The following is a 23,828-nucleotide window of genomic DNA, read 5'->3' on the forward strand; positions in this document are numbered from 1 at the left end:
TAACGAGGCCAAACATGAGGAATGACAAGGGGTTGTTGTCGGCTAAATCATTTTCAACATTCTAAACATTAAAAAAGCCTCTACCCTGTGTGACAGCTCTGATGTTTATTAAGAGTTGATTTTCAAGCAAAATAGTTACCACATTAAGAATATAAAAGAGGCTTCTCCCCATGAAACTTTTCTGGTGACTAAGAAGAGATGATTTCTTCACAAACCACTTTCCACCTTCTGAAAAGAAAAAGGCTTCTCCTCTGTATGGGATCTTTGGTGAATAACAACATCTGATTTTAGTACAAAAGATTTCCCACATTCTGAACATACAAATGGCTTCAACCCTGTGTGCGTTCTTTGGTGTCTCTCAAGATGCGCTTTCCGGTTAAAACATTTACCACATTCTGAACATGAAAAAGGCTTCTCCCCTGTGTGGGTTCGCTGATGTTTGATAAGACATGATTTCACTGTAAAATATTTTCCACATTCTGAACATGAAAAAGGCTTTTCACCTGTGTGAGTTCTCTGATGTTTGACAAGACTTGACTTATCTGAACAACATTTTCCACATTCTGAACATGAAAATGGCTTCTCACCTGTGTGAGTTCTCTGATGCTTGACAAGACTTGGCTTATCTGAAAAACATTTTCCACATTCTGAACATAAAAATGGCTTCTCCCCTGTGTGGGTTCGCTGATGTTTGATAAGACTTGATTTCACAGCAAAATATTTTTCACATTCTGAACATGAAAAAGGCTTTTCACCTGTGTGAGTTCTCTGATGTTTGACAAGAGTTGACTTATCTGAAAAACATTTTCCACATTCTGAACATAAAAATGGCTTCTCACCTGTGTGCGTTCTCTGGTGTATTTCAAGATCTGATTTCTGATTAAAATATTTCCCACATTCTGAACATGAAAATGGCTTCTCCCCTGTGTGAGTTCTCTGATGTTTGACAAGACTTGATTTCTCTGTAAAACATTTTCCACATTCTGAACAAGAAAATGGCTTCTCCCCTGTATGAGTTCTCTGATGTGCAATAAGATTTGATGTATTTGTAAAACAATTTCTACATTCTGAACATGAAAATGGCTTCTCCCCTGTGTGAATTCTTTGATGTTTGACAAGACTTGATTTCTTTCTAAAACATTTACCACATTCTGAACAAGAAAATGGCTTCTCACCTGTGTGAGTTCTCTGATGTATGACAAGACCTGACTTCACTGAAAAACATTTCCCACATTCTGAACATGAAAATGGCTTCTCCCCTGTGTGAGTTCTCTGGTGACTTACTAGATTTGATTTCTTGTTAAAACATTTCCCACACATGGAACAAGAATAGTTATTCTTTACTGTGTGAACGATTTGATGTTTAAAAAAAGAGTTTTTGACAGCTAAACTCTTTCCATATTCTAAACCTGAAAATGACTTCTTTGCTTTATGAGCAGTTAGTTTTTGAATTCTTATTTTGTGACTGTGATTTTCCTTAGTAGTCTGTAATGAATCAGAAGACAGGACCTGTTTGAAAGGATCAGATGAGAGATCATCGCTGTGAAGGGATGATGGTATATTTGGAGTAATGGCAGTCACTTTAATTGTATCCTGTGGAATCTCAACATCATCTGATTTAAAAATTGAAGATGTCAGCTGTCCCTCTGATCTCCTGGTACAGTTATCTGCCAGGAATAAAATCAATTATTAATTTTGAATAAAATATCCTTGACTTATATTTTTAAACATTTCTACTTAAACTGTCTGTAAAATTAGCAAGTTATGTAAAAATGTTGATTTACCAAGACAATGACAGTTCATAGGCTAATAGAAAACCTCATAAGATACACCAGTAGATTGTGGAGCTCAACTGTTTGTTCACTCTGCTTCCCAAATATCAACTAAAAAGCCACCAAACTATTGTAGGCAAAAATAATACCAATAAAAACTCTAGTCATCTGAAAAAGTCCCCACTCAGGTACATCATCTGTCACTGGAAAAACAGGTTTCCACATTAGTGGTTCAAAGTCTTTTGAAAAGCAACATGGCTTCTATAAACCAATCCAGCAATATCAGCTCTGCCGGAAGGTGCCAGATACAAGTTTGTTCTCTGGTTCAGTCCTCTGTGCTCAGCTCCCGGCTTTTGTATAAGTTACCTGGCCTGTTTACTGAATAATCTTGCATCTTCCGATTTTGTATTTTCTCTGCCTTCCTGGTTCTGACCTGACTATTCTTCCCATCTCACACAACAGAACAGCAGGTAACAACATGGTCCAAACCAAACCTGTGTAAGTTCAAATTTGTGTATATCCTTTAACCCCTTCCCGACATTGGGAGTAATAGTACGCCAATATTGGACACCCTCGCTTTGATGTGGGCTCCGGCAGTGAACCCACATCTTTCCTGGCACGTGTCAGCTGTTTTAAACAGCTTACATGTGCTCGGAACAGCCGCAGGTGGAATCGCGATCCACTCGCGGCTATTAACCCATTAAATGCCGCTGTCAAACACTGACAGCGGCCTCTAACATGCACTTCCACCAATTGTTCCAGAATTCCCACCCACCGGTGACACAGTCACGGGATCGCGGGTCACCGATGGGTCGGCATGACAACCAGAGGTCTCCTGGAGATTTCTATGGCTGTCACAGCCGGATTGCTATGAGTGCCGCCCAGTGGATGGCGTCCATAGCAAGTGAGTAATTCTGCTACATACAGGTGATCTGATCGTCGCCTGTATGTAGCAGAGCTCATCGAGTTAGGGCAGCTTCTAGTCTCCCATGGAGACTATTGAAGCATGCCAAAAGTAAATAAAAAAATATTTTTAAGATAAATAAAAAAAAGTTCAAGTTACCCACCTTTCGCCCCATTCAAAATAAAACAATTAAAGAAAAAAAACAAACAAAAACATACACTTATTTGGTATCACCGAGTTCAGAATCGCCTGCTCTATATAAAAAAAGGATTAACTTGATCGGTAAACGGCATAGCGAGAAAAAAATCAAAATGCTAGAATAACGTTTTTTTAGTCACAGCGACATTGCATTAAAATGCAATAACGGGCGATCAAAAGAACGTATCTGCACCAAAATGGTATCATTAAAAATGTTTAAAAATGTCAGCTCGGTGTGCAAAAAATAAACCCTCACCCAACCCAAGATTATGAAAAATAGAGACGCTATGGTTATTGGAAATTGTCGCAATTTTTTTCTAACAAAGTTTGGATTTTTTTTACCACTTAGGCTGGTTTCACATTAGCGTTTTTGCGTGCAGCGCATTGTGCGCTATCGGTCGCTTGCGCCATGCTCCCCTATGTTTAACATGGCGGGCGCATGGTCTAGCGCTTGCATGCGTTGATCAGCGTTTTCATGCGCTGTGCTTTTTCCAACGCTTATATTCCTCGATTCCCCAGGATATTGCGCTATTTAGTTTAAGTTTTTTTTAATAAATATAGTAGGTACAAAATTCACATAAGTAACAGAACGTATAAGAAATTACTTTTTTTGTTATCTCACAATTATTTTTCATTTGCAGCGGGGGTTTTTTTTTTCCCCCGCAGACCAAAGGTGTCAGCATGGGAGGGAAATTCTCACCTTCCCTTGCCAATTTGGTTGTTGCGGTTTGGGAGGAATTTTTTCTATTTTCTGAAAATAAAATTTTTCATGCTGATATTTATTTTATGGGCGTTATATTGATGATATAACAATAATAATATGGACAGGCAGTGATGTAGAGGCCGATGCATTCATGAAGTACATTAATGACAATAAATTTAATCTGAAGTTCACACATCAAATTACTCAGACACATGTTAAAGGGAATCTGTCACCCTTTTTTTGGCCTTTCAGCTGCCGGCAAAGACATCGGGGGCTTATCTACAGCATTCTGTAATGCTGTGGATAAGCCTGCGATGTAACCTGAAAGAGAAGAAAAACACGTTATATTATACTCACTGAGGTGGGCGTTGCGGTCCGGTCCGACGCCTCCCTTCTTCATGCAATGACGTCCTCTTCTCCCGTCCTGTAATGGCTCCGGTGCAGGCGCATTGCTCTGCCCTGTTGAGGGCAGAGCAGAGTCTTGCAGTGCGCAGGCGTCGTGAGTGGTCTGGTGCCTGCACACTGCAGAATTCTGCTCTGCCCTCAACAGGGCAGAGCAATGCGCCTGCGCCGGAGCCATTTCAGGACAGGAGAAGAGGACGTCATCGCATGAAGGGAGGCGCCGGACTGGACCGCAACACCCATCGGACCGAACCGCCCACCTCTGTGAGTATAATACAACATGTTTTTCTTCTCTTTCAGGTTACATCAGGGGCTTATCTACAGCATTACTGAATGCTGTAGATAAGCCCCCGATGTCTATGCCGGCAGCTGAAAGGCCAAAAAAAAGGGTGACAGATTCCCTTTAATTATTTGGATGTTACCATTACAGGTGATCATGTGGAGAAAAAAAATATTTTTTTTCAAGCCATATAGAAACCCAACGGATAGCAACTCTATTTTGAATGCTAAGTCATGCCATCCCCCACACATCTTACGTAATATTCCTGTAGGAGAATTAATTCGGCGAAAAAGACACTGTTCTTCTGATGAAATTTATTTTTCTGAAAAAACTAAAACTATTAGTAGATTACAACAAAGGGGATATACTAATCGTATATCAGACACTAATAGTCCGACTGCGTTAAATATTTCTGCGGTTTCCAAACATTTTAAGTATATACATAATGGAGATACTAGGTGTCTTAAATTCAAAGGTATAGAGAGGGTGTTCAGACCCATGAGAGGAGGAGATCATAACAGAAACATAAGATTCCCTTATTGGATCTTTAAACTAAATACTAGGGTCCCATTGGGTATGAATTCTAGACAAGATCTGACATTGCAATATTAATATATGCTTTTTCAGCATCTTGTTTTTAATTATTTTTCCTGGTTGTTATACATATTTTTATAAAAAAAAAAAAAAAATTCCTGTCTATTTTCCTTCTTTACCAGGAAGGTTTAATTTCTTGATGTGTGATTTGAAATTGATCTTCCACCTGATGCACTCTATGGTAGAGTATATAACTTAGATGACTTCATGTATGTGCATACCATGATTAAGGCTTAATTGATGAAACGCGTTGGTCATATATTTCTGCCTCTTGTGTTATCCACATTGTTTTTTCATGTTTTTAAGAAGTAAATAAAAAACTGGTTTTTAATACATCAGTGGATTGTTTCATCGCTGGAGAACATCTCTTCTTTTTTTCCAGGTGTGCGCCCAGACACACTAGACGCTACATGTTGCAATTTTTGTTCCGCCCAACCTCGTCAAAAAAGAGCATGCGCAAGTATGCGCACGGAATGCGTCAAAAAGTCACATTACAGTCTATGGGGTCGCTGGCGTGCGCTTGGTCATGCGCACTCCAGCGCTTTTGAGCGCATGCGATTTTTGAGTAATGTCTAGACACTGGTTTAAACCACCTCCTACACAAAGAAACATTGTTTGGGGGTTGTGGAGATAAAAGAAGGTGTTTGAACTGGCAGACCACTATCTACTGAAAGCCTGGAGGAGAACATACAGCCTGCCACAGACCAGAGAAATTTTGGATCCAAGCAGCAGCAGCAAGAATGTGAGTATTCTTAAACCGAATGTCTGCCTGTCTTTTCTGTATTATGTACTAATGCCTTTTATTTATTTTTTATTGCAGCATGTCTTCTGGGGATGAATATCGGCCGTTCCGTGAAGAAGTGGCCCAAGCAGAGCGTGATGTGAATATCTTCCTGCCCTACATTTTGGGTAAGTATAGCTGCTGCATCTACACATGTGTACAATAATTTTTGTTCTTTTTCAGACATCATTGGATATGGCATCAGAGTCCGCAGTGCAGGAGCAGCCACGCCAAGTCCCAGCGGGGAGACGGGCTATAAGTATAGACTGACTTTTTTTTCTCCTGCCTTTTTTTCTGTCCTGATTTTCATCTTCAATCTTTCTTCTTTTCTGTATCTTTTTCTATCTTTTTCATTCACAAATTTTTCCAAGAGACTTGTTTGGGCTAAAGAACACAAGGAATGGACATTAGACCAGTGGAAATCTGTGCTTTGGTCTGATGAGTCCAAATTTGAGATCTTTGGTTCCAACGACCGTGTCTTTGTGCGACGCCGAAAAGGTGAACGGATGGACTCTACATGCCTGGTTCCCACCGTGAAGCATGGAGGAGGTGTGATGGTGTGGGGGTGCATTGCTGGTGACACTGTTGGGGATTTATTCAAAATTTGAAGGCATACTGAACCAGCATGGCTACCACTGCATCTTGCAGTGGCATGCTATTCCATCCGGTTTGCGTTTAGTTGGACCATCACTTATTTTTCAACAGGACAATGACCCCAAACACACCTCCAGACTGTGTAAGGGTTATTTGACCAAGAAGGAGAGTGATGGGGTGCTACGCCAGATGACCTGGCCTCCACAGTCACCAGACCTGAACCCAATCGAGATGGTTTGGGGTGAGCTGGACTGCAGAGTGAAGGCAAAAGGGCCAACAATTGCTAAGCATCTCTGGGAACTACTTCAAGACTGTTGGAAGACCATTTCCGGTGACTACCTCTTGAAGCTCATCAAGAGAATGCCAAGAGTGTGCAAAGCAGTAATCAAAGCAAAAAGTGGCTACTTTGAAGAACCTAGAATATAAGACATATTTTCAGTTGGTTCACACATTTTTGTTAACTATATAATTCCACAGGTGTTAATTCATAGTTTTGACACCTTGAGGGTGGATCTACAATTTTCATGGTCATGAAAATAAAGAAAACTCTTTGAATGAGGTGTCCAAACTTTTGGTCTGTACTGTGTATATATATATATATATATATATATATATATATATATATATATATATATATACCTCCCAGCCGTCACTGCCAGAGTTCCTCATTAACACAGTACGGTATTCTGCCACCAGTTCCGCGTTCAAAATAAGCCCCGTCGGACAACAGGCTTATATTGGGTCACAAACCAACCTGGGTAGCGTACAACTGACTAACAGAGAATGCGGACGTGGGGATTAGTGAATCAAGATAAAAGAGCAGCCCAAGATTAATTTTATATTTAATCGCATATACAGTCCGAAGTGTAGTACAAAGGTAAGGTATAGATAGGTTGCAATTGCCGTGTTATGCAGCATGTGACCACAGGGAGACACTGATGGATCACAGGTCCAAATCTTAGTTACGTGGTTCCCTTGGCCGCGTCAGATAATGAGTCCTCCTGCCAGTAGAAAACTAAGTCCAAAATGAGGCTCAGCCTTATATCTCCTAGGCTGTTCCCTCCCACACGCTGCTTCCAACCCTGGGCTGCCTCCCTCCTCCCATGTCTGAGAATATGATTTTCTGTCCAGAATTGTGGATGGCCCATAACTTTCCACCCGAAGCTCTGAATGTCCCCCAAGGCTCTGTTTTAGGACCCCTACTCTTCTCAATCTATACACTTGGTCTGGGGCAACTCAAAGTCCCACAGAATCCAGTACCACCTTTATGCTGATGACACTCAGATCTACCTCTCTGGCCCAGACGTCACCTCTCTGCTGTCCAGAATCCCAGAGTGTCTATCAGCCATATCCTCCTTCTCCTCTCGCTTCCTCAAGCTTGATGTGGACAAACCTGAACTCATCATCTTTCCTCCATCTCACAGATCTTCCTTACCCGACCTACCTATAACAATAAATGATATCATGCTTTCCCCAGTACCGAAGTCCCCTGCCTCGGAGTAACCTTTGACCCAGCTCTGTCCATCAAACCGCACATCCAAGCTCTACCTCCTGTCGCCTCCAGCTCAAAAATATTTCCAGAATCCTTCCTTTCCTCAACCCTCAATCTACTAAAATGCTTGTGCATGCCCTCATCATCTCCCGCCTCGACTACTACAAAATCCTTTTATGTGGTCTCCCTGCTAACACCCTCGCACCTCTCCAGTCCATCCTTAACTCTGCTGCTCGACTAATTCATCCCTCTCCTCGCTACTCCTCCCCTCCGCAAATCTCTTCACTGGCTCCCATTCCCTCAGCTTATCCAGTTCAAATTACTAATAATGACCTACAAGGCCATCTATAACCAGTCTTCCCCATATTAGTCCAGTCAAAATACGAAAAAAAAATCCTTTACCCTGAACAAACTCCAAGAAAGCGTAGTTTTTTTTGGTAGTATTACATGTAGGGAAAAACATACTAAAAGTTTACCAAGATAGGGTTACCACAAAGGGTCCAAATGTGACGTCAAAGAATATGGCCGCCAAAGCTGTAAAATGTTAAATGCGACTCGCCTTTCAGCGTCTATCATATTTCTTTTACAATTACTACTATCATATTTATTATTTAACGATTTATTTATCTTCTTTTACAGAGCTGAGAATGATGGAAAGTCAAGAAACTTGCCCCTTATGCAGCCATGAAGTAGAAGATGACGGAGAAAGAGTGGTGATTGGTGCGAAAGGAGATGAAGGGATCAATAAAGCCAGTATTGAGAGGGGCGTTAGCACTGTGGTAGCTGCTGGAGCAGTGGTGCACAAGAGATGTTGTATGAACTACATAAACAAGAAGCAAATAGACTTGCATAAGAAAGCTACTTCCGTTCATCGTTCACCTACCAAGAGAGGTACACGGGTGTCTACTGGAACCTATGATGCATGACGCAGTGTTTGTTCTGTGGACATGAGGTGGTGAAGACAAGATCTAGTAGTAATTTCGATGACTATAGCTTTGTTAAAACGGATGGATTTCTAAGGTCCATCTTGTCACATTGCAAACAGTGTAATAATGACTGGGCAATCACCATTCAAGGGAGAATCGTGTACTTTGGGAAAGACTTACATGCTGCAGACTGTCTGTATCATCGTTCATGTGACATTAACTTTTCGGAAAAATTACGGAATTCCTATGCGTCATGGTGGTGGATCTACTACAAAGAAACCGCGGAAGGTAGGGAGGCCGATGAACATGGACCAAGAGCAAGCGTTATTGAGAATGTGTGCATTTCTCGAGGACAACGATGAAGAGCAACTGACTTCACAGATCTTGCAAAGAAAATGACGGAGTATCTTGTAGAAGGAGCCAGTGCTGCCTATAGTAATAAATGGCTGAGGTATAGGCTGGAGGAGAGGTATGGCGATTCGCTATTCATGGCAGATTGTGAAGGGTTGCCTAACATTGTAACGTTCCGTGAAAAGACCAGAATAATCCTGAGGGACTATTTCCGTAGTCAGGAAACGGATGAAGAAGCCCAGGAGAGAGCCATCATAGAGACTGCGACCAAACTAATCAAGAGCGATAACAAGTCTAAGATCCCATCTTCAACCGATGAACATCCGAAGACTTCTTCGCTTGAGTGTCAGTCTGCCTTAGATTATCTCCCCCTGAGTTTGCTTTGCTTGCTTGAAACCCTCTTCGTTGGAAAGGACATTCACAGGAAGGTCGCAAGCATTGGACAATCAGTTGTTCAGGCTGTACGTCCCAGGGCTGTAGTAGTTCCATTGCAGCTTGGGTTAGCAGTCCAGCTCCATCATCATTTCAGGTCTCGATTTCTTGTAGACAGTCTCTCAGCCATGGGATATTGTTCATCATATTCGGAAGTTCAGCGATTTGAGGAAAACGCTGCCGCTTCTGTTGGCCAGGATGTACAGTACTTGGTGGTACCATAGACAGAATGGATATGGCACTGTTGTTCGCTGTGGACAACGTCGATCATAATATCACCACGTTAAATGGGAAGGGGACTTTCCACGGCATGGGGATGGTAGCTACTGTGACTCCAGGAAGGAAGGTCAGTCGCACTGTTCTCAGACGGAAGACTGCAGACTTGGAGATAGTTGAACAAAGCAGAGTTGATGTAAGGGAATATCGTTTCATAAAACACACTCGCCGAAACATAAAATTCAAGCCCTTGCCATTTCTTGACGCCATTGACCATCGTGTTGATGTATTGTGGGAGATGTCTTTACACTTCAAACAGCCTGCACCGAGCTGGAATGGAATGATGCACATGCTACATAAAGACTGTGATCATCTGGGGTTGTCTTCGGTAATCTTCCTGCCCATCATTGACATGTATTCCGGAGACAAGTCATGCATCTTCTCAACTCTTGAGTATCTGTGCAACCTTGCTGATAAACACCGATCCGCTGCAGTTGTTACTTTCTATCAGCCACTCTACTGGAAAGCGTCAGAAATCAAACACGAGGTGCCTGAAGACAGCCCGGTTCGAGATGTTGTCCTGATGCTCAGGAGCTTCTACACATTGATGAATCTCATGGGTGCCATAGGAACGTTGATGGATGGGAATGGAATCAAAGACATCTTGGGAACAATTTACGGTGACAATGCTATGTAACACATCATGACTGGAAAGGCAGTTCAGCGTGCAGGTCGTGGCCATCTACTCCTTGATCAGTGTCTTACTCAGCAAGTTGCAGATAAAGTACTTTGTGACCATCCTGGTTTTGAAGACCTGTTGCAAGAACTTGAACAGTTGTATGCTCGGACACTGACAGGGGAGAGTGTCTTGAATTCGGTCACCACTTCTACCTGCCTTAGTGAAATTGTCCACATCTTGTTCACCAAAAGAAACGGATTATCAGCTCACTATCGCACCAGTAAACTATGGCTGAATTACCAACAGATGGTTGGAATTGCAAGGGAGCTTATCGAGGCCGATTGTACAGGATCCTGGCTCATGCACCTTTATGCTGTAGCCGAATGTTTGCCCATTCTTGCAGCTGCTGGGCATGGGAACTATGTGAAGGCCGCCTACCTTTACCTCCAGTCTATGACCACTCTGGAAGATGATATGCCATCAGTCTTCCATAGATTTATGAGTGGCTTGCATGTTGTAAGGCGGACTGATCAGTACTGGGCAGGCCTGGGTTGCGACCTAGTCATCAAGCAAGCTCTGATGCGCTTCCTAAAAACTGCAGGAGGACTCACCAGAGGAAGTGGAATGTCCGATCATCAGAGGGCCTTGTGGACTCTGTCTGTGCCAATGTCCTCTTCCTACAGTGATGCAATGCAGGGTTTCACTCGCCAGAGCTTTGTCACCAGTGAACACCACAAGGAGGCAAGAACGTCAAGGACGAGAAGAGATCGTGAAGACCTGGAGAAAATTGCAGATAAACTCGAGACCTTTTCACCTTTCTCTGATGAAGTGTCTCTTCGCAACATTATCACCAGTGTCAATGCAAATAAGGATGTGAATGTCCATAACCTGTTCACCATTGGCAGAGAAATAGTGGCAACAATGGAGGGTCAATCACTGTTTTCAGTTAAGTACAAGCGGTCAATGAAAGCCAAGACTCTGGCATCCAGTGAGGCCATTGACGTTGCTAAGGACAAAACAATAGACCCCGCACTTTTGTTCCAAAGGTTTCTCGTGGTGTCTCAAACTGCTGATCTTTCCCTTGATGAGGTGATGGCCTATGAACTTTCACCATACCCACCATCCCTCTTTGAGGCAAAACATCTCTTACGCAAACCAGACAAAGCACAACTGATGGCTGCTATAAAAGAACAGAGTTCAGATGACGCAGTACTCCAGGATGTACCAAAAGTGGAACATTATGTTCTTGACCGAGGTTCTCTTCTCCATCGACTGAAGTGGTCAGAAGGAAAGACATATTGTTCAATCGCTGAAGACTATGCATCTTTCACACGAAAGCACTATGGTAAGGCTACGATAGTATTTGATGATTACATTGGAGGACCAAACACTAAGGACATTATCCATCAGCGAAGGCGCAAAAAACGAGCAAGTAACAAAGTGAACATTGCTGAAGGAACGAAATTTGTCGGGAAAAAGGAGGACTTCCTTTTGAATGTGGAGAACAAACAGTCTCTTATCAATCTCGTTTCACAGCGCATGAATGACAGAGGTTGCCACGTAATACAATCAGAGGGGGATGCAGATGTGGAGATTGTTAAGGCAGCAGTGTCAATGTCATCCAACAAAAGTACTAGTCTCATTGGCGAAGATACAGATCTTTTGGTGTTGTTACTTCATCATGCGTCAACCAGCGATGGCAACAAGCTTTATTTCTACTCGGATAAAGGGAGTCCTGCAACAGTATACGACATTAAGGTTATGAAGAAGTTCCTGGGAAACCATGTCTGCAGCAGTCTTCTGTTCCTTCATGCATTCATGGGTTGCGATACCACTTCCGTGGTTTTTGGAATCGGAAAAAAACTCAGTCTACACAAGGTTTTGAAGGGAGACTCGGTCTTAAATAGCTGTGCTAAAATCTTTTCCACACCTAACAAAAACAGAGCTGAGATTGAAGATGCTGGGTGTAAAGCGATGGTGGCATTGTTTGGGGGCAAACCTGGAGACAATCTGTCTGCAATGAGGTATTCTACTCTCTGCAAAAAAGTTGGTTCAGCCAAAATCTTTGTTACACCTGAACGACTGCCACCGACCTCCTCTGCAACGAAGTATCATGCCCTTCGGAGTTACCTCCAAGTGATGCTGATGCTTTGGATGGACAATGGTGTATGTGTATGTATGTATGTAGGCAGGCATCGTCCGCTGGGACCACTAGTCCCATCCGACTATGCCTCCTACAGTGACAGGTAGCCGATGATGGGACAGGAGTAGTTCCATCATTCAATTATTGTGTTCAAGTGTAAAAAAAACAAACACATACAGTACACATACTCACCATACAGCTAATCTCTGACACCCTCGATCACCTGTAAAAAAAACAAACAAAAAAAAACAAATAGTATACTCCCCGTTCCGACGTAATCCATTTCATAATGAGTGTCCCATTATGATCTCCCGTGGAGAGTTGTAACATCGGCAGATGTGACCGCTCTCCAGGGACTCCGGTGATACAATGACAGCAGGTATCGTCCCGCAGTGGATCACTCCGTCGTCAGAGGGCAATAGAGTTCATGCTGTCAAATGCAGCACCACTAGGTGAGAAAAATCTCACGCAGCAGTGACGTATAGTGAGAACATGAACTCCAGTGAACCCTCAGTGATAACACTGCAGGAGCCATTGTCTCCTGTCAGTATGCCACTGGAGGCCCTGTAGCACGGTCACATCTACTGATGTGACAGCTCTATAGGGGAGATTGTCGTGAGATACTCCTTATTAAATGGATTGCATCGGAACAGGGAGTATACTATTGTTTGTTTTTTTTTTTTTTTGTTTTTTTTACAAGTGATCGAGGGCGTCGCAGGAATTAGTACAATAATGTAAAGACGAGTACAGGAGTACAATACAGATGGGTAACGGTGTTTAGTGTTTTATTTTATTAAAATACTCTATTCTGGCTGTGCATTTATTTAATCTCTTAGCAACTAAAGGATTAGTAATGGATAGGTATCTTATTGATACTTGTCCATTACTAAGCCGGGCTTGATGTCACCTTACAATACAAAAGGTGACATCAACCCCACAAATATTACCCCATATACCACCACTACAGGGCAGTGGGAGGAGAGAGGCTAAGTGCCAAAATTGGTGCATCTTAGAGATGCACCATTTCTGGGGCAGCTGTGAGCTAGTGCTTGTAGCCCGGGGGCTGGGCAATATCCATGGCCCCTTCCTAGGCTATGAATATCAGCCCGCAGCTGTCTGCATAGCCTTTTCTGGCTATTAATTATAGGGGGGGGTCCCACGACATTTTTGTTTTTTTAAATAGATATGGTGTTTAAGGCCAGAGTCACACTTACGAGAATCTCGCACGAGTCTCGCACCTCAATACCTGGCACTGCCACCGGCACTCGGGACCGGAGTGCGTGGCTGCATGTAATTTCTATGCAGCTGAACGCTCCGGTCCGAGTGCCAGCGGCAGTGCCTGGTACTGAGGTGCGAGTTGCTCAACGCACATTTTGTGTGTGTGTGTGTGTGTGTGTGTGTGTGTGTCTTTATTTAACTCTTTATGTACCATTTTATTATGTTTATTACTAAACATCGGGCTTGGTATTCTATATCCATCTATAGATTATCTAGTCTGTGTGTGGAAACATTATTATTCAATGGAGTATGTAAAAGAAGAGGTTGGACAAGGAAATTACATCACAATTTTTTTTTGTTAAATAGATCTTTATTTAGCTTACAAAAACGCATACAAATCCACATGAAAAACGCATGAAAATCTGCATAAAAAACGCATCAAAAGCGCGCTGATTTTTACTTGAGTTTTCTGCCAAGAGATGCAGAATCTGCACAGCAAATTCCACAGGCAAATCCGCAACGTGTGCACATACCCTAAAGGAGGATAATGCAGTAACCCTCTTCAGGTGAACTTCCTCTCCCTCCTTGGGAGGCTTAAAGGACTGCCTCCACCTGTTTCCTGGAGCCTGATTTGCAGGTGCCTGGGCTATAAGTGACCTGGTTACGGGTAGTGCCGGAGCACCTGACATATAGAAATGGGTGACAGAATTCTGGGTCACCTGCACCATCGCCTGCTCCCGCATAGGAGGTGCAAGAACCCCAAGGACAATACGAGCTCTCGGGTGTGGTCTCGAGCAGCATCGGGAAGCTTCTGCCAGGCCTGTTCATTCCTCAAGAAGGGTTTAATGCTTCCTTCTTGGATCACACCCACTCAAAACCATCGATGTTGCGCTTCCATTTTGAGGAACATGACAACTGGTTCCATCAGTCAGCTGTTGCAGCCTTCAAGGCAAGTGTTCTTCCTCTACTGCCCGCTGGTTGAATGAGATATGATGAAGGAACCTAAACTCTTGTATGGACTTCCATATCTGCTGCCAGTTGTACGTAGCGACCACACCTGAGATGCCAAATGTCAGTACCTTGTGGCTAGTGAGCCCGATAGCATTTCTCCAGCCCTGGTCCTGGCTCGCCTCCTTGTCTCTTCTGACCACCCTAGGTTCTGCAGTCGGCTCACCACTTCCTGGATACTGACTCTCCACACCGCAGTCCACAAGAACCCCAGCAGCCTGGGTTAGTCCTTTGTGGTTTCAGAAAAGCATTTGGCTCCTGCCACCCCTGCTGTTGAGCAAGCTTTCTCTGGCTTTGACATTCCTTCGGTCACTCCCTCGGCAGTTTCACGTGATTCCACCATCTTTGTTGTCCACCAAGCACATTACACTATATGGATGACTAATTAAATCCGGAAAAAAATTTAACACTTTTTTGGAGTGTTATATGCCACAGAAATGTACCCCAGAGCACATAATACTTATGTGTCATGGTTCCAGCCCTCAGGGAGTCTGGGATGCAGTTACTGACAGCTTGGCCATCCAAACCGGTACAGTGGCATGCTGAAGATGTCAGTACTTTGTTGCACAGCATGGCCATCTAATCTGGTAAAGGGGCATGCTGAACTGTCAGTGTGTTGATTGACTGCTCGACTAGCCAATCTGTGACTGGAAGGCGTCGTCTGTCTCAGGTGTTCCCTATCCCGGTTAATTGCAATTCCTACTTAACTGAGCAGCTTCTCCCAGACCACTGCCAGATGTGCATTCATCTTGTGATGTTTGTGCTCTGTGCTCTCCTGTGCCTTGTGTTCTGTTTGCTTGATCTGTTGCCTGATTTTGGACTTCGTTCTGACCATCCACCTGTTTAACCCCTTCAGCTCTGAACCGTTAACCTGCCGGTACTATGACCTCGGAACGTTACGCTACGCTTTTGTCTCTTCCTTCTGTTTATGACTTACCCTCCTGGCTTCTGAACTTGGACTCCTTGACCACTCCGATTCACGGCTTGGCTTCGAGAAGTGACTAGCGTCATATTACCTCTGGCCACAACGTTTTTCTTTTTCGCCAGTATGGATCTTGTTCACAAACTTTGTGAACAGATGGCGAATTTGATGCAGATGACTCCGGATCTGGCAAAGGAGAAATAAAAGGGTCAGATAAATAACTGAAGATCTCCCATAGCCCCCACTGCTGGCAGTGGCTGTGACGTCAGTACCCTCTGATGTACAGTTGGTCTCTCCCGAACCTGTTGTATCCATCCCTAATAAATTTTTGGAAGAGAAAGATCAGTTTACGGTATTCAGGGAGAGCTGCAAGTTATTTTTTACCCTGCGTCCCCGGTCGTCAGGGGAGGAGTTCCAGTGGGTGGGAATAATCATGTCCCTACTGCGAGGGGGTTGTCAGACCTGGGCATGTTCTTTGTCCCCACAAGCCCTGGGATGGTTTTCCATTGATGCCTTTGACAGTTTAGGTCTGATATATGATGAACCCGACAGAATGCAGGTCGCGGAGGCTAAGATCATGAACCTGGCATGGGGTGGTGTCGCACAGCTATTGACTACTGTACTGAGTTTCGGCAGTGGTCCACTGAAGTTGTATGGTACGATGCTGCCCTCAAGTGACAGTTCCAAAGAGGCCTTTCCGAGACACTAAAAGATGCTCTGGTCCTCCATGACACGTCTTGTTCTCTGATGGAGGCCATATGAATGAACCGCAGAATCCGTGAGAGACATGGCAAACAGCAGGCCGCATGTACTACTCCACCGAAGCAGGTCCATTTACCCGAGGTTAGAGTTGCCAGTTTTGGAGTTGCAGAGAGAAGACGGAGACAAGATCTTGGACTTTGTCTATACTGCGGTCTCTCTCTGGATATTTTCTTAAGAACTGCCCAACTTGTCCTCAAGCTAGCAAACCATCGGGAGAATGTCTGACTCTGGGTGATGGCCGAGGAGGTCACTCCGACTCGCAGGTACCTTTTTCTTCCTCTGATAAAATCAATGTGCTATCTACATTGGCGTTCATTGACTGTGGGTCTGCTGCTAACTTTATTGATTCGGGACTGGTTCTAAAGTTAGGGACAGTTAGATTGGAAAGACCCATTCAAATCATCGCCCTTGACAAGACACCATTAGCTCACAAAGTGGTTGAGAGAGCAACGGTGAATTTCACTCTCCAAGTGGGAGCTCTCCACTCTGAGTTCATCTCCTGTTTTGTGTTAGATAGTTTACCTGCTGGATTAGTACTGGGGTTTCCATGGCTGCAGATTCACAATCCAGTTATTGATTGGTGTCAGAAGGAGATTGTGAGATTGAGCCTCAAGTGTTCCAAAAAATGTCTATAAAATGTATAAATATGCTCCGCTAGTCTGGAGGGTCTTCCGAGGTACCTGAAGGACTTCGGAAATGTGTTCTCAGAAAAAGAGGCGGAGATACTACCTCCCCATCATCCCTATGACTGTGCGATTGATCTTATTCCTAGCACCAAGTTGCCAAAAGCTCACCTTTACAATTTGTCAGGGCCTGAACAGACTGCCATGAAAGAATATGTTAACGAAAGTTTACGAAAGGGTCATATCTGTCCTTACTCTTCCCCTGTAGTTGCTGGATTTTTCCTTGTTAAAAAGAAAGATGGGGGACTCCGTTCTTCCCTTGATTTATGAGAGCTAAACAAGATCACTGTTAAAAATACTTACCCACTTCCACTCAACCCCGACCTATACAATCTGTTTCTGGGGCCAGGGTGTTTTCTAAACTTGATCTTAGAGGGGCTTATAATTTGATAGACATCCGGAAGAGTGATGACTGGAAAACAATGGTTTTAACGTCTGAGGGTCTTTTGGAAAACCTTGTCCTGCCTTTTGGATCATCTAATGCACCCGAGGTGATTCAAAATGTTATGAATGATATTTTCTCTAATTGCATTGGAAGATTTGTTGCGATTCACCTCGATGATATTTTAATTTTCTCACCAGACTTGGACACTCACCAGGTACATGTCCGTCTTGTGCTAAGGGAGAACTTTGTTTGCTAATTTAGAGAAATGTGTTTTTTCATAGAATCGTAGAGTTGGAAGGGACCTCCTGGGCCATCTGGTCCAACCCCCTGCTCAAAGCAGGATTCGCTAAATCATCCCAGACAGATGTCTGTCCAGCCTCTGTTTGAAGACTTCCATTGAAGTAGAACTCACCACTTCTCGTGGCAGCCTGTTCCACTCATTGATCACTCTGTCAAAGTTTTTTTTAATATCTAATCTGTGTCTCCTCCCATTCAGTTTCATCCCATTGCTTCTAGTCTTTCCTTGTGCAAATGAGAATAAAGATGATCCTTCTACAATATGACAGCCCGTGAGATATTTGTAGACAGCTATTAAGTCTCCTCTCAGTCTTCTCTTTTGCAAACTAAACATTGCCAAATCCTGCAACCTTTCCTCATAAGACTGGGTTTGCAGACCAGTCACCATTCTGGTCGCTCTTTTCTGAACTTGCTCCAGTTTGTTGATGTCTTTTTTAAAATGTGGCGCCCAAAACTGGACACAGTATTCCAGATGAGGTCTGACCAAAGAGGAATAGAGGGCAATAATGACTTCACGTGATCTTGACTGTATGCTTCTGTTAATACATCCTAGAATTGCATTTGCCTTTTTTGCTGCTGCATCACACTGTGGACTCATTCAGTCTGTGATCTATTAGTATACCCAAGTCTTTTTCACATGTGCTGTTGCTTAGCCCTATTCCTCCCATTCTGTATATGCTTTTTTCATTTTTATTGCCCTGATGTAGTACTCTGCAATTTTCCCTGTTAAAAACCATTCTGTTAGTTGCTGGCCACTATTCCAGTTTATTTATATCTTTTTGAATCCTCTCTCTCTCTTCTCTAGTATTAGCCATCCCTCCTAGCTTTGTGTCATCAGCAAATTTAATCAATTCCTTCATCTAAATCGTTGATAAAGATGTTGAACAATACAGGGCCCAGGACAGAGCCCTGTGGTACCCCACTTGAGACATTCTTCCAACTGGATGTGCACCCATTTACGACCACTCTTTGGGTCCGATCACTAACCCAGTTATGAATCCACCTAACAGTTGTCTTGTCCATTCCATACCTAGTTATTTTTTAAATAAGGATTGTGTGAGATACTTTGTCAAATGCTTTGCTGACGTCAAGATATACTATATCTACAGCATTTCTCTGATCCACCCAATCAGTGATTCCATCATAGAAGGAAATTAAGTTAGTCTGACATGACTTATTAGTAACAAACCCATGCTGACTCTGTTTAATCACTTCATTTTTATCCAGGTATTGACATACATGTTGTTTAATAATTTGTTCAAAGATCTTTCCTGGTATAGAAGTCAGACTCACCGGCCTATAGTTGCCTGGGTCCACCTTCTTCCCCTTTTTGAAGATAGGAACAACATTTGCTCTTCTCCAGTCTTCTGGGACTTCTCCTGTTCTCCAAGAATTTTCAAAGATTATGGAGAGGGGTTCAAAAATTTCTTCTGCTATCTCCTTCAGTACTCTGGGGTGTAATTCATCTGAACCTGGAGACTTGAATTCATTTAGGTTGCTAAGTGTTTCCTCACTATCTTTCTGTTTATAGATGTCCTGGATTCTTCTATTCCCTTAATAGGACAGTGAAGAACAGTTGATGTTACATTTCCTTTCTGAGAGAAAACAGATGCAAAATAGGAATTTAAAAGTTCGGCCTTCTCAACATCCTGTCTTACCATTTCATCATTTTCATCCTGTAAAAATCGTATAGCATCTTTGACTTTTCCTTTACTTTTGACATATCTCCAAAATCCTTTATTATTGCTTTTGATGTCTCTTGCAAGCCTCAATTCATTGTCAGCTTTAGTAATCTGATTTGTGCCCTGCAGGTTCTGCAGACGCCATTATATTCTTCTTTAGATATGCCTCCCTCTTTCCATTTTATAAACATTTCTTTCGAAGATTTCTGTTCGGGAAATCTCTTTCTTGGGGTTTATCTTGTCAGCAGAAGGGTTTAAGATGGACCCTGGGAAGGTGGAGGCCATAAATGATTGGGTTCAACCTTGTGATCTTAAGGCTTTCAGCATGTTCTGGGATTTACCAACTATTACAGAAAATTATCAAGGGGTTTTCACAAATTGCTAAACCACTTACTGACCTTACATGTAAGGGTTGCGAATCACAAGGTTTGGTCACCGGTGCCATCAGGGCTTTTGAAAGATTAAAAGAATGTGTTAGGTCAGCACCCAGTCTGATCCAGCCTGATCTTCAAGAACCATTAATTGTAGAGGTGGATGCTTCGGAGATCGGGGTGGGGGCAGTCTTATCGCAGGGGCACAAAACTGAGTAACCTGCGTCAATGTGCGTCAATTTCCAAAAAATTTTCAATGGCAGAGAGAAACTATGATGTGGGTAATCGGGGGGGGTTACTTACTGCCAAGTTATTTTCACATTTCAAAGAATGTGAAAGCTGATGCTTTATCTCATAGTCTAGATTCCATGTCTCCTCCAGAACCCCCATCCTCCATTATTCCTCAGGGTATTGTAGTGTCTATGGTAACCTCGGAATTGGAAGGGGAGAGTCGTAAAGCCCAGTCATTGGCTGTCATGATCCAGGTCGGGGTGTGTTTCTTGTTATTCTCTCCCCGGTCTGGTCATGCAGGGGTTAACCTTCTCTGCCTCGTTTTGGGTTCTGTGTGGCTATTTCAGTCTGCTGTGGCCTGCAGACCAATGTCAGTGATAGTTCATGCTCCAAGGCTAGAGCAGTTGACCCCTTTAATACTGTGTTTTGTCCTCTGCCCGTTTACTCTGTTCAAGTGACTCCCCTTTCCTGCCACCCCACTTGTCTTAGTGTTCGCTCCCTATGCTTGGACCTCTTGGTATGTGCCCTGGCTTGTCTTCTGACCTGTTTGACTGTCTCTCCTCTCGGTTATCTCTGCTCCTGTCTGGCTCTGAATTCTGGCTTGTATTTGACCACGTGTATTGCTGTGACCTATGGTACTTCTTGTCCTGACTGTTTCTGACTCGGCTTGTCTGACCACTCTCGCCACCTGGTGGCTCTTCTGCTGCTGCTCAGTGGTGTTACGTTATGTGTGCAACCTCTCTTCTCTCACCAGCATCCCCTGGTGGAGGTTGCACTATACTGCACTGCAGCAGCATTACATTGGTTACTCCCCCCCGAGTCCATATTATTTGTGCCTTGGTACCCAAGATTGCAGGTGTTACAGGAATTTCATGATTCCGTTTTAAGTGGTCATCCTGGGTTTACTGCCACAAGGAAAACCGTTGCTAGACTTTCTTGGTGGCCGTACATACATAATGATATTAAAGATTTTGTTTTCCACCTGATGAAGACGGATCCTCCGTCGAAACGCGTTGTGGTTTAAACCCATCTCTTGTCTGAGTCCCTTTTCTGCGCTCCTAAGACTGTTTTCCATTTTCTCAGTGTGTTGACTGATAGCTCTTTGACAAGGAGGCGTCGGCTGTCTCAGGTGTTCACTATCCTGGGAAATTGCAATGCCTACTTAGCTGAGCAGCTTCTCCCAGACCACTGCCAGATGTACCTTCATTTTGTCAGGTTTGTGCTCTGTTTGCTTGATCTGTTGCCTGACTTTAGTCTTTGTTCTGACCATCCACCTGTTTAACCACTTCAGCTCTGATCCATTAACCTCCCGGTACTCTGACCATGGAATGATACTTGACTACGCTTTTGGTCTCTTCCTTCTGTTTATGACGTACCCTCCTGGCTTCTGTCCTTGGATTCCTTGACCACTCCGATTCACGGCTTGGCCGTGAGAAGTGACTACCGTTACATTATGGATGAGTAAGTGAACACAGAAAAAATTTTCAATTCATTTTTTTGGAGAGTCACATATATCACATAAATGTAACCCATACTCTATGGGCAAGTAATTTAATCCAGCAATAAAATTTTACCCTTTTATGGAGTGTTATATAACAGCAAAAAGTACCACAAAGCACGTAATACACTATGGATAACAATGTATAAATTTTTATCACACAAAAAAAAAAAATCAACAACTACCTCAACTATATATTTAGCAAGTGATTACAAAGCCATAATCACAGCCTACAGACTGTATTCAGCCATTCTCCCTGCTCCTTCAACTCTCTTCCTCCCTAGGCTATGCCTGTGACTGCAATGCACTTACATGGCTTCCATATGCTTCTTCATACTCGGGAACACATAGCAACCCTCACATATAACACCGGACACGGCCTCACAAACACCCCCCCTCAATTCAAACTTGTGGGGTTGAACATTTGTCACCATGCCCGTGACAGGGCATTCACATTTTCCTGTGACTTCCCTGCCCGATGTTTCACTGAGAAACTAAAGTTTTGGAGGGCCAGGAACCATTTGTTGACTCGAGAACTCCTCTCGTTATTCTCATCCAGACGAGGGGTGAATATTCCGTTACCAAATGAAACTGATGCCTGAGCAAATAGTAGCGTTAGGACTCCAAGGTACAACTTAATAGCCAAGCACGCCTTCTCCACTACGCTATAATTTCTCTCTTCCGGGGTCAGTTTCCTGCTCAAGTAGGTGAATGGATGCTCATCCCTGTTCACCTTTTGCGACAGCACTGCTCCTAGGCCTACCCTCTGAGCCATCGGTTTGCACGATAAAGGTTTTCTTGAAGTCGGGGTTGATGAGGACTGGCTGTCCACACAACTCCGACTTCAGGGACTGGAATGCTTCCTCCCACTTGTGGATTCCACCAGACCATCACCGTCGTCTTATCTTTTAACAGGTTTGTTACGGGTGCTGATTTCCCAGCAAAATTGGGTATAAACCGGCGGTAGTACCCAATGATGCCAAGGTATACCCTCACCTGTTTGGTACTTAAAGGCTTTGGACAGTTTTGAATGGCCTCAAGCGTGTTTACTTGGGGCTTGATAACCCCGCAGCCAATCACGTAACCTAACTGCCGGGCTTCAGTGAGTCCTCTCGCGCATTTCTTTGGGTTTGCTGTTAACCCCACGATTTTGAGAGGCTCCAGCACTGCTTGTACCTGGGACAGGTGGGTATCCCAGTCGGTACTAAAGAGGACTAGGTCATCTAAATAGGCCAACGTGTAATCCCGATGAGGCTCTAGCACAATGTCCATCAGCCTCTGGAATGTGGCCGGAGCCCCATGTAACTCAAAAGGCAAGACAACATACTGGTAGAGAACCGCTGGTGTGATAAAAGAGGTCTTTTCTTCTGAAAACGCCATTAATAGGACCTGCCAGTATCCTTTTGAGAGATCAAGCGTGGTAAAGTACTGGGCTCCCCCCAGTCTCAATTAGCTCGTCCACTCGGGGCACTGGATAGAAGTCAAACTTAGCTACCTTGATACCTCATTCAATTTCGTGAAGTCATTACAAAAACGTAGAGACCGTCTAGCTTTGGCATCAGCACAATGGGGTTAGCCCATTCACTCCGGTAGTTCATGGTGGGTGAGGATAGTTGGCACTCTGGACACGTGTCACAGTACCTCTGGACCTCCGCGTAGATCCCGGGCCAAAAAAAAAAACTGCAGAACGCACTCCTGCGTCTTTTTATCCCCTAAGTGCCATCCTAGTATATGGGTGTGAGTCATGTCGAGCACAGCCTGAAGGTAGAGTTGGGGCACCACCAGCTGTTCCACAACCTCATCATGGTCTTTATCTACCCGGTACAACAACTCCTGGTGAAAGGCCATGCGAGGAAAAACCGTCTCAGCACGTGGTTGCTGAGATATTCCATTAATTTCAACCACTCTCTCTCGTGCTCGGGTTAGGGTGGGATCCTGGAGCTGAGCTGTCCCGAACTTACCAGGGGAAACCTCCAGCTCAGGAATCAGTGGGGTCTCCTCAACCTCCCCTGCCAATACCTCTAGCGGGAGCCTATCGGGGTTACACTATGTCCCTATGTTGAAGACCCCTACAGCAGGTATCTCTGTCTTGGGATCTTCGGGTTCCGTGCCTGGAATAACATTTACCTTGGGAGGGTTAACCCTGGTCTCCAACAGGGACCAGAATAGGGGCAAGTCTCTTCCCAACACAGTCCCATATGGAAGGGTCTTCACCACTCCCACCACATGTTTGATTTCTCCACACGATGTGGAAAAACATAGTTACTTACAGATAACGGTATTTCTCTGAGCCCATGACGGCAC

General features: G+C 43.8%; 2 protein-coding genes across 2 annotated transcripts in view; one reads left to right on the forward strand and one right to left on the reverse strand.

Annotated features, from left to right (window-relative positions):
• LOC141094286 (uncharacterized) overlaps positions 1 to 23,828 on the forward strand; it is a 1,055,204-nt gene that overhangs the window by 758,052 nt on the left and 273,324 nt on the right. The window lies entirely within an intron of this gene.
• The window catches only part of LOC141093962 (uncharacterized), a 162,363-nt gene that overhangs the window by 112,759 nt on the left and 25,776 nt on the right, over positions 1 to 23,828 (reverse strand). The window contains 1 exon segment of the mRNA XM_073579637.1: positions 216 to 1,667. Within this exon segment, the coding sequence (XP_073435738.1) occupies positions 216 to 1,667 (1,452 nt within the window).

This window comes from Dendrobates tinctorius, unplaced genomic scaffold, assembly GCF_039654945.1.
Source record: "Dendrobates tinctorius isolate UK_male_01 unplaced genomic scaffold, ASM3965494v1 ptg000063l, whole genome shotgun sequence".
Lineage (NCBI taxonomy): Eukaryota > Metazoa > Chordata > Amphibia > Anura > Dendrobatidae > Dendrobates > Dendrobates tinctorius.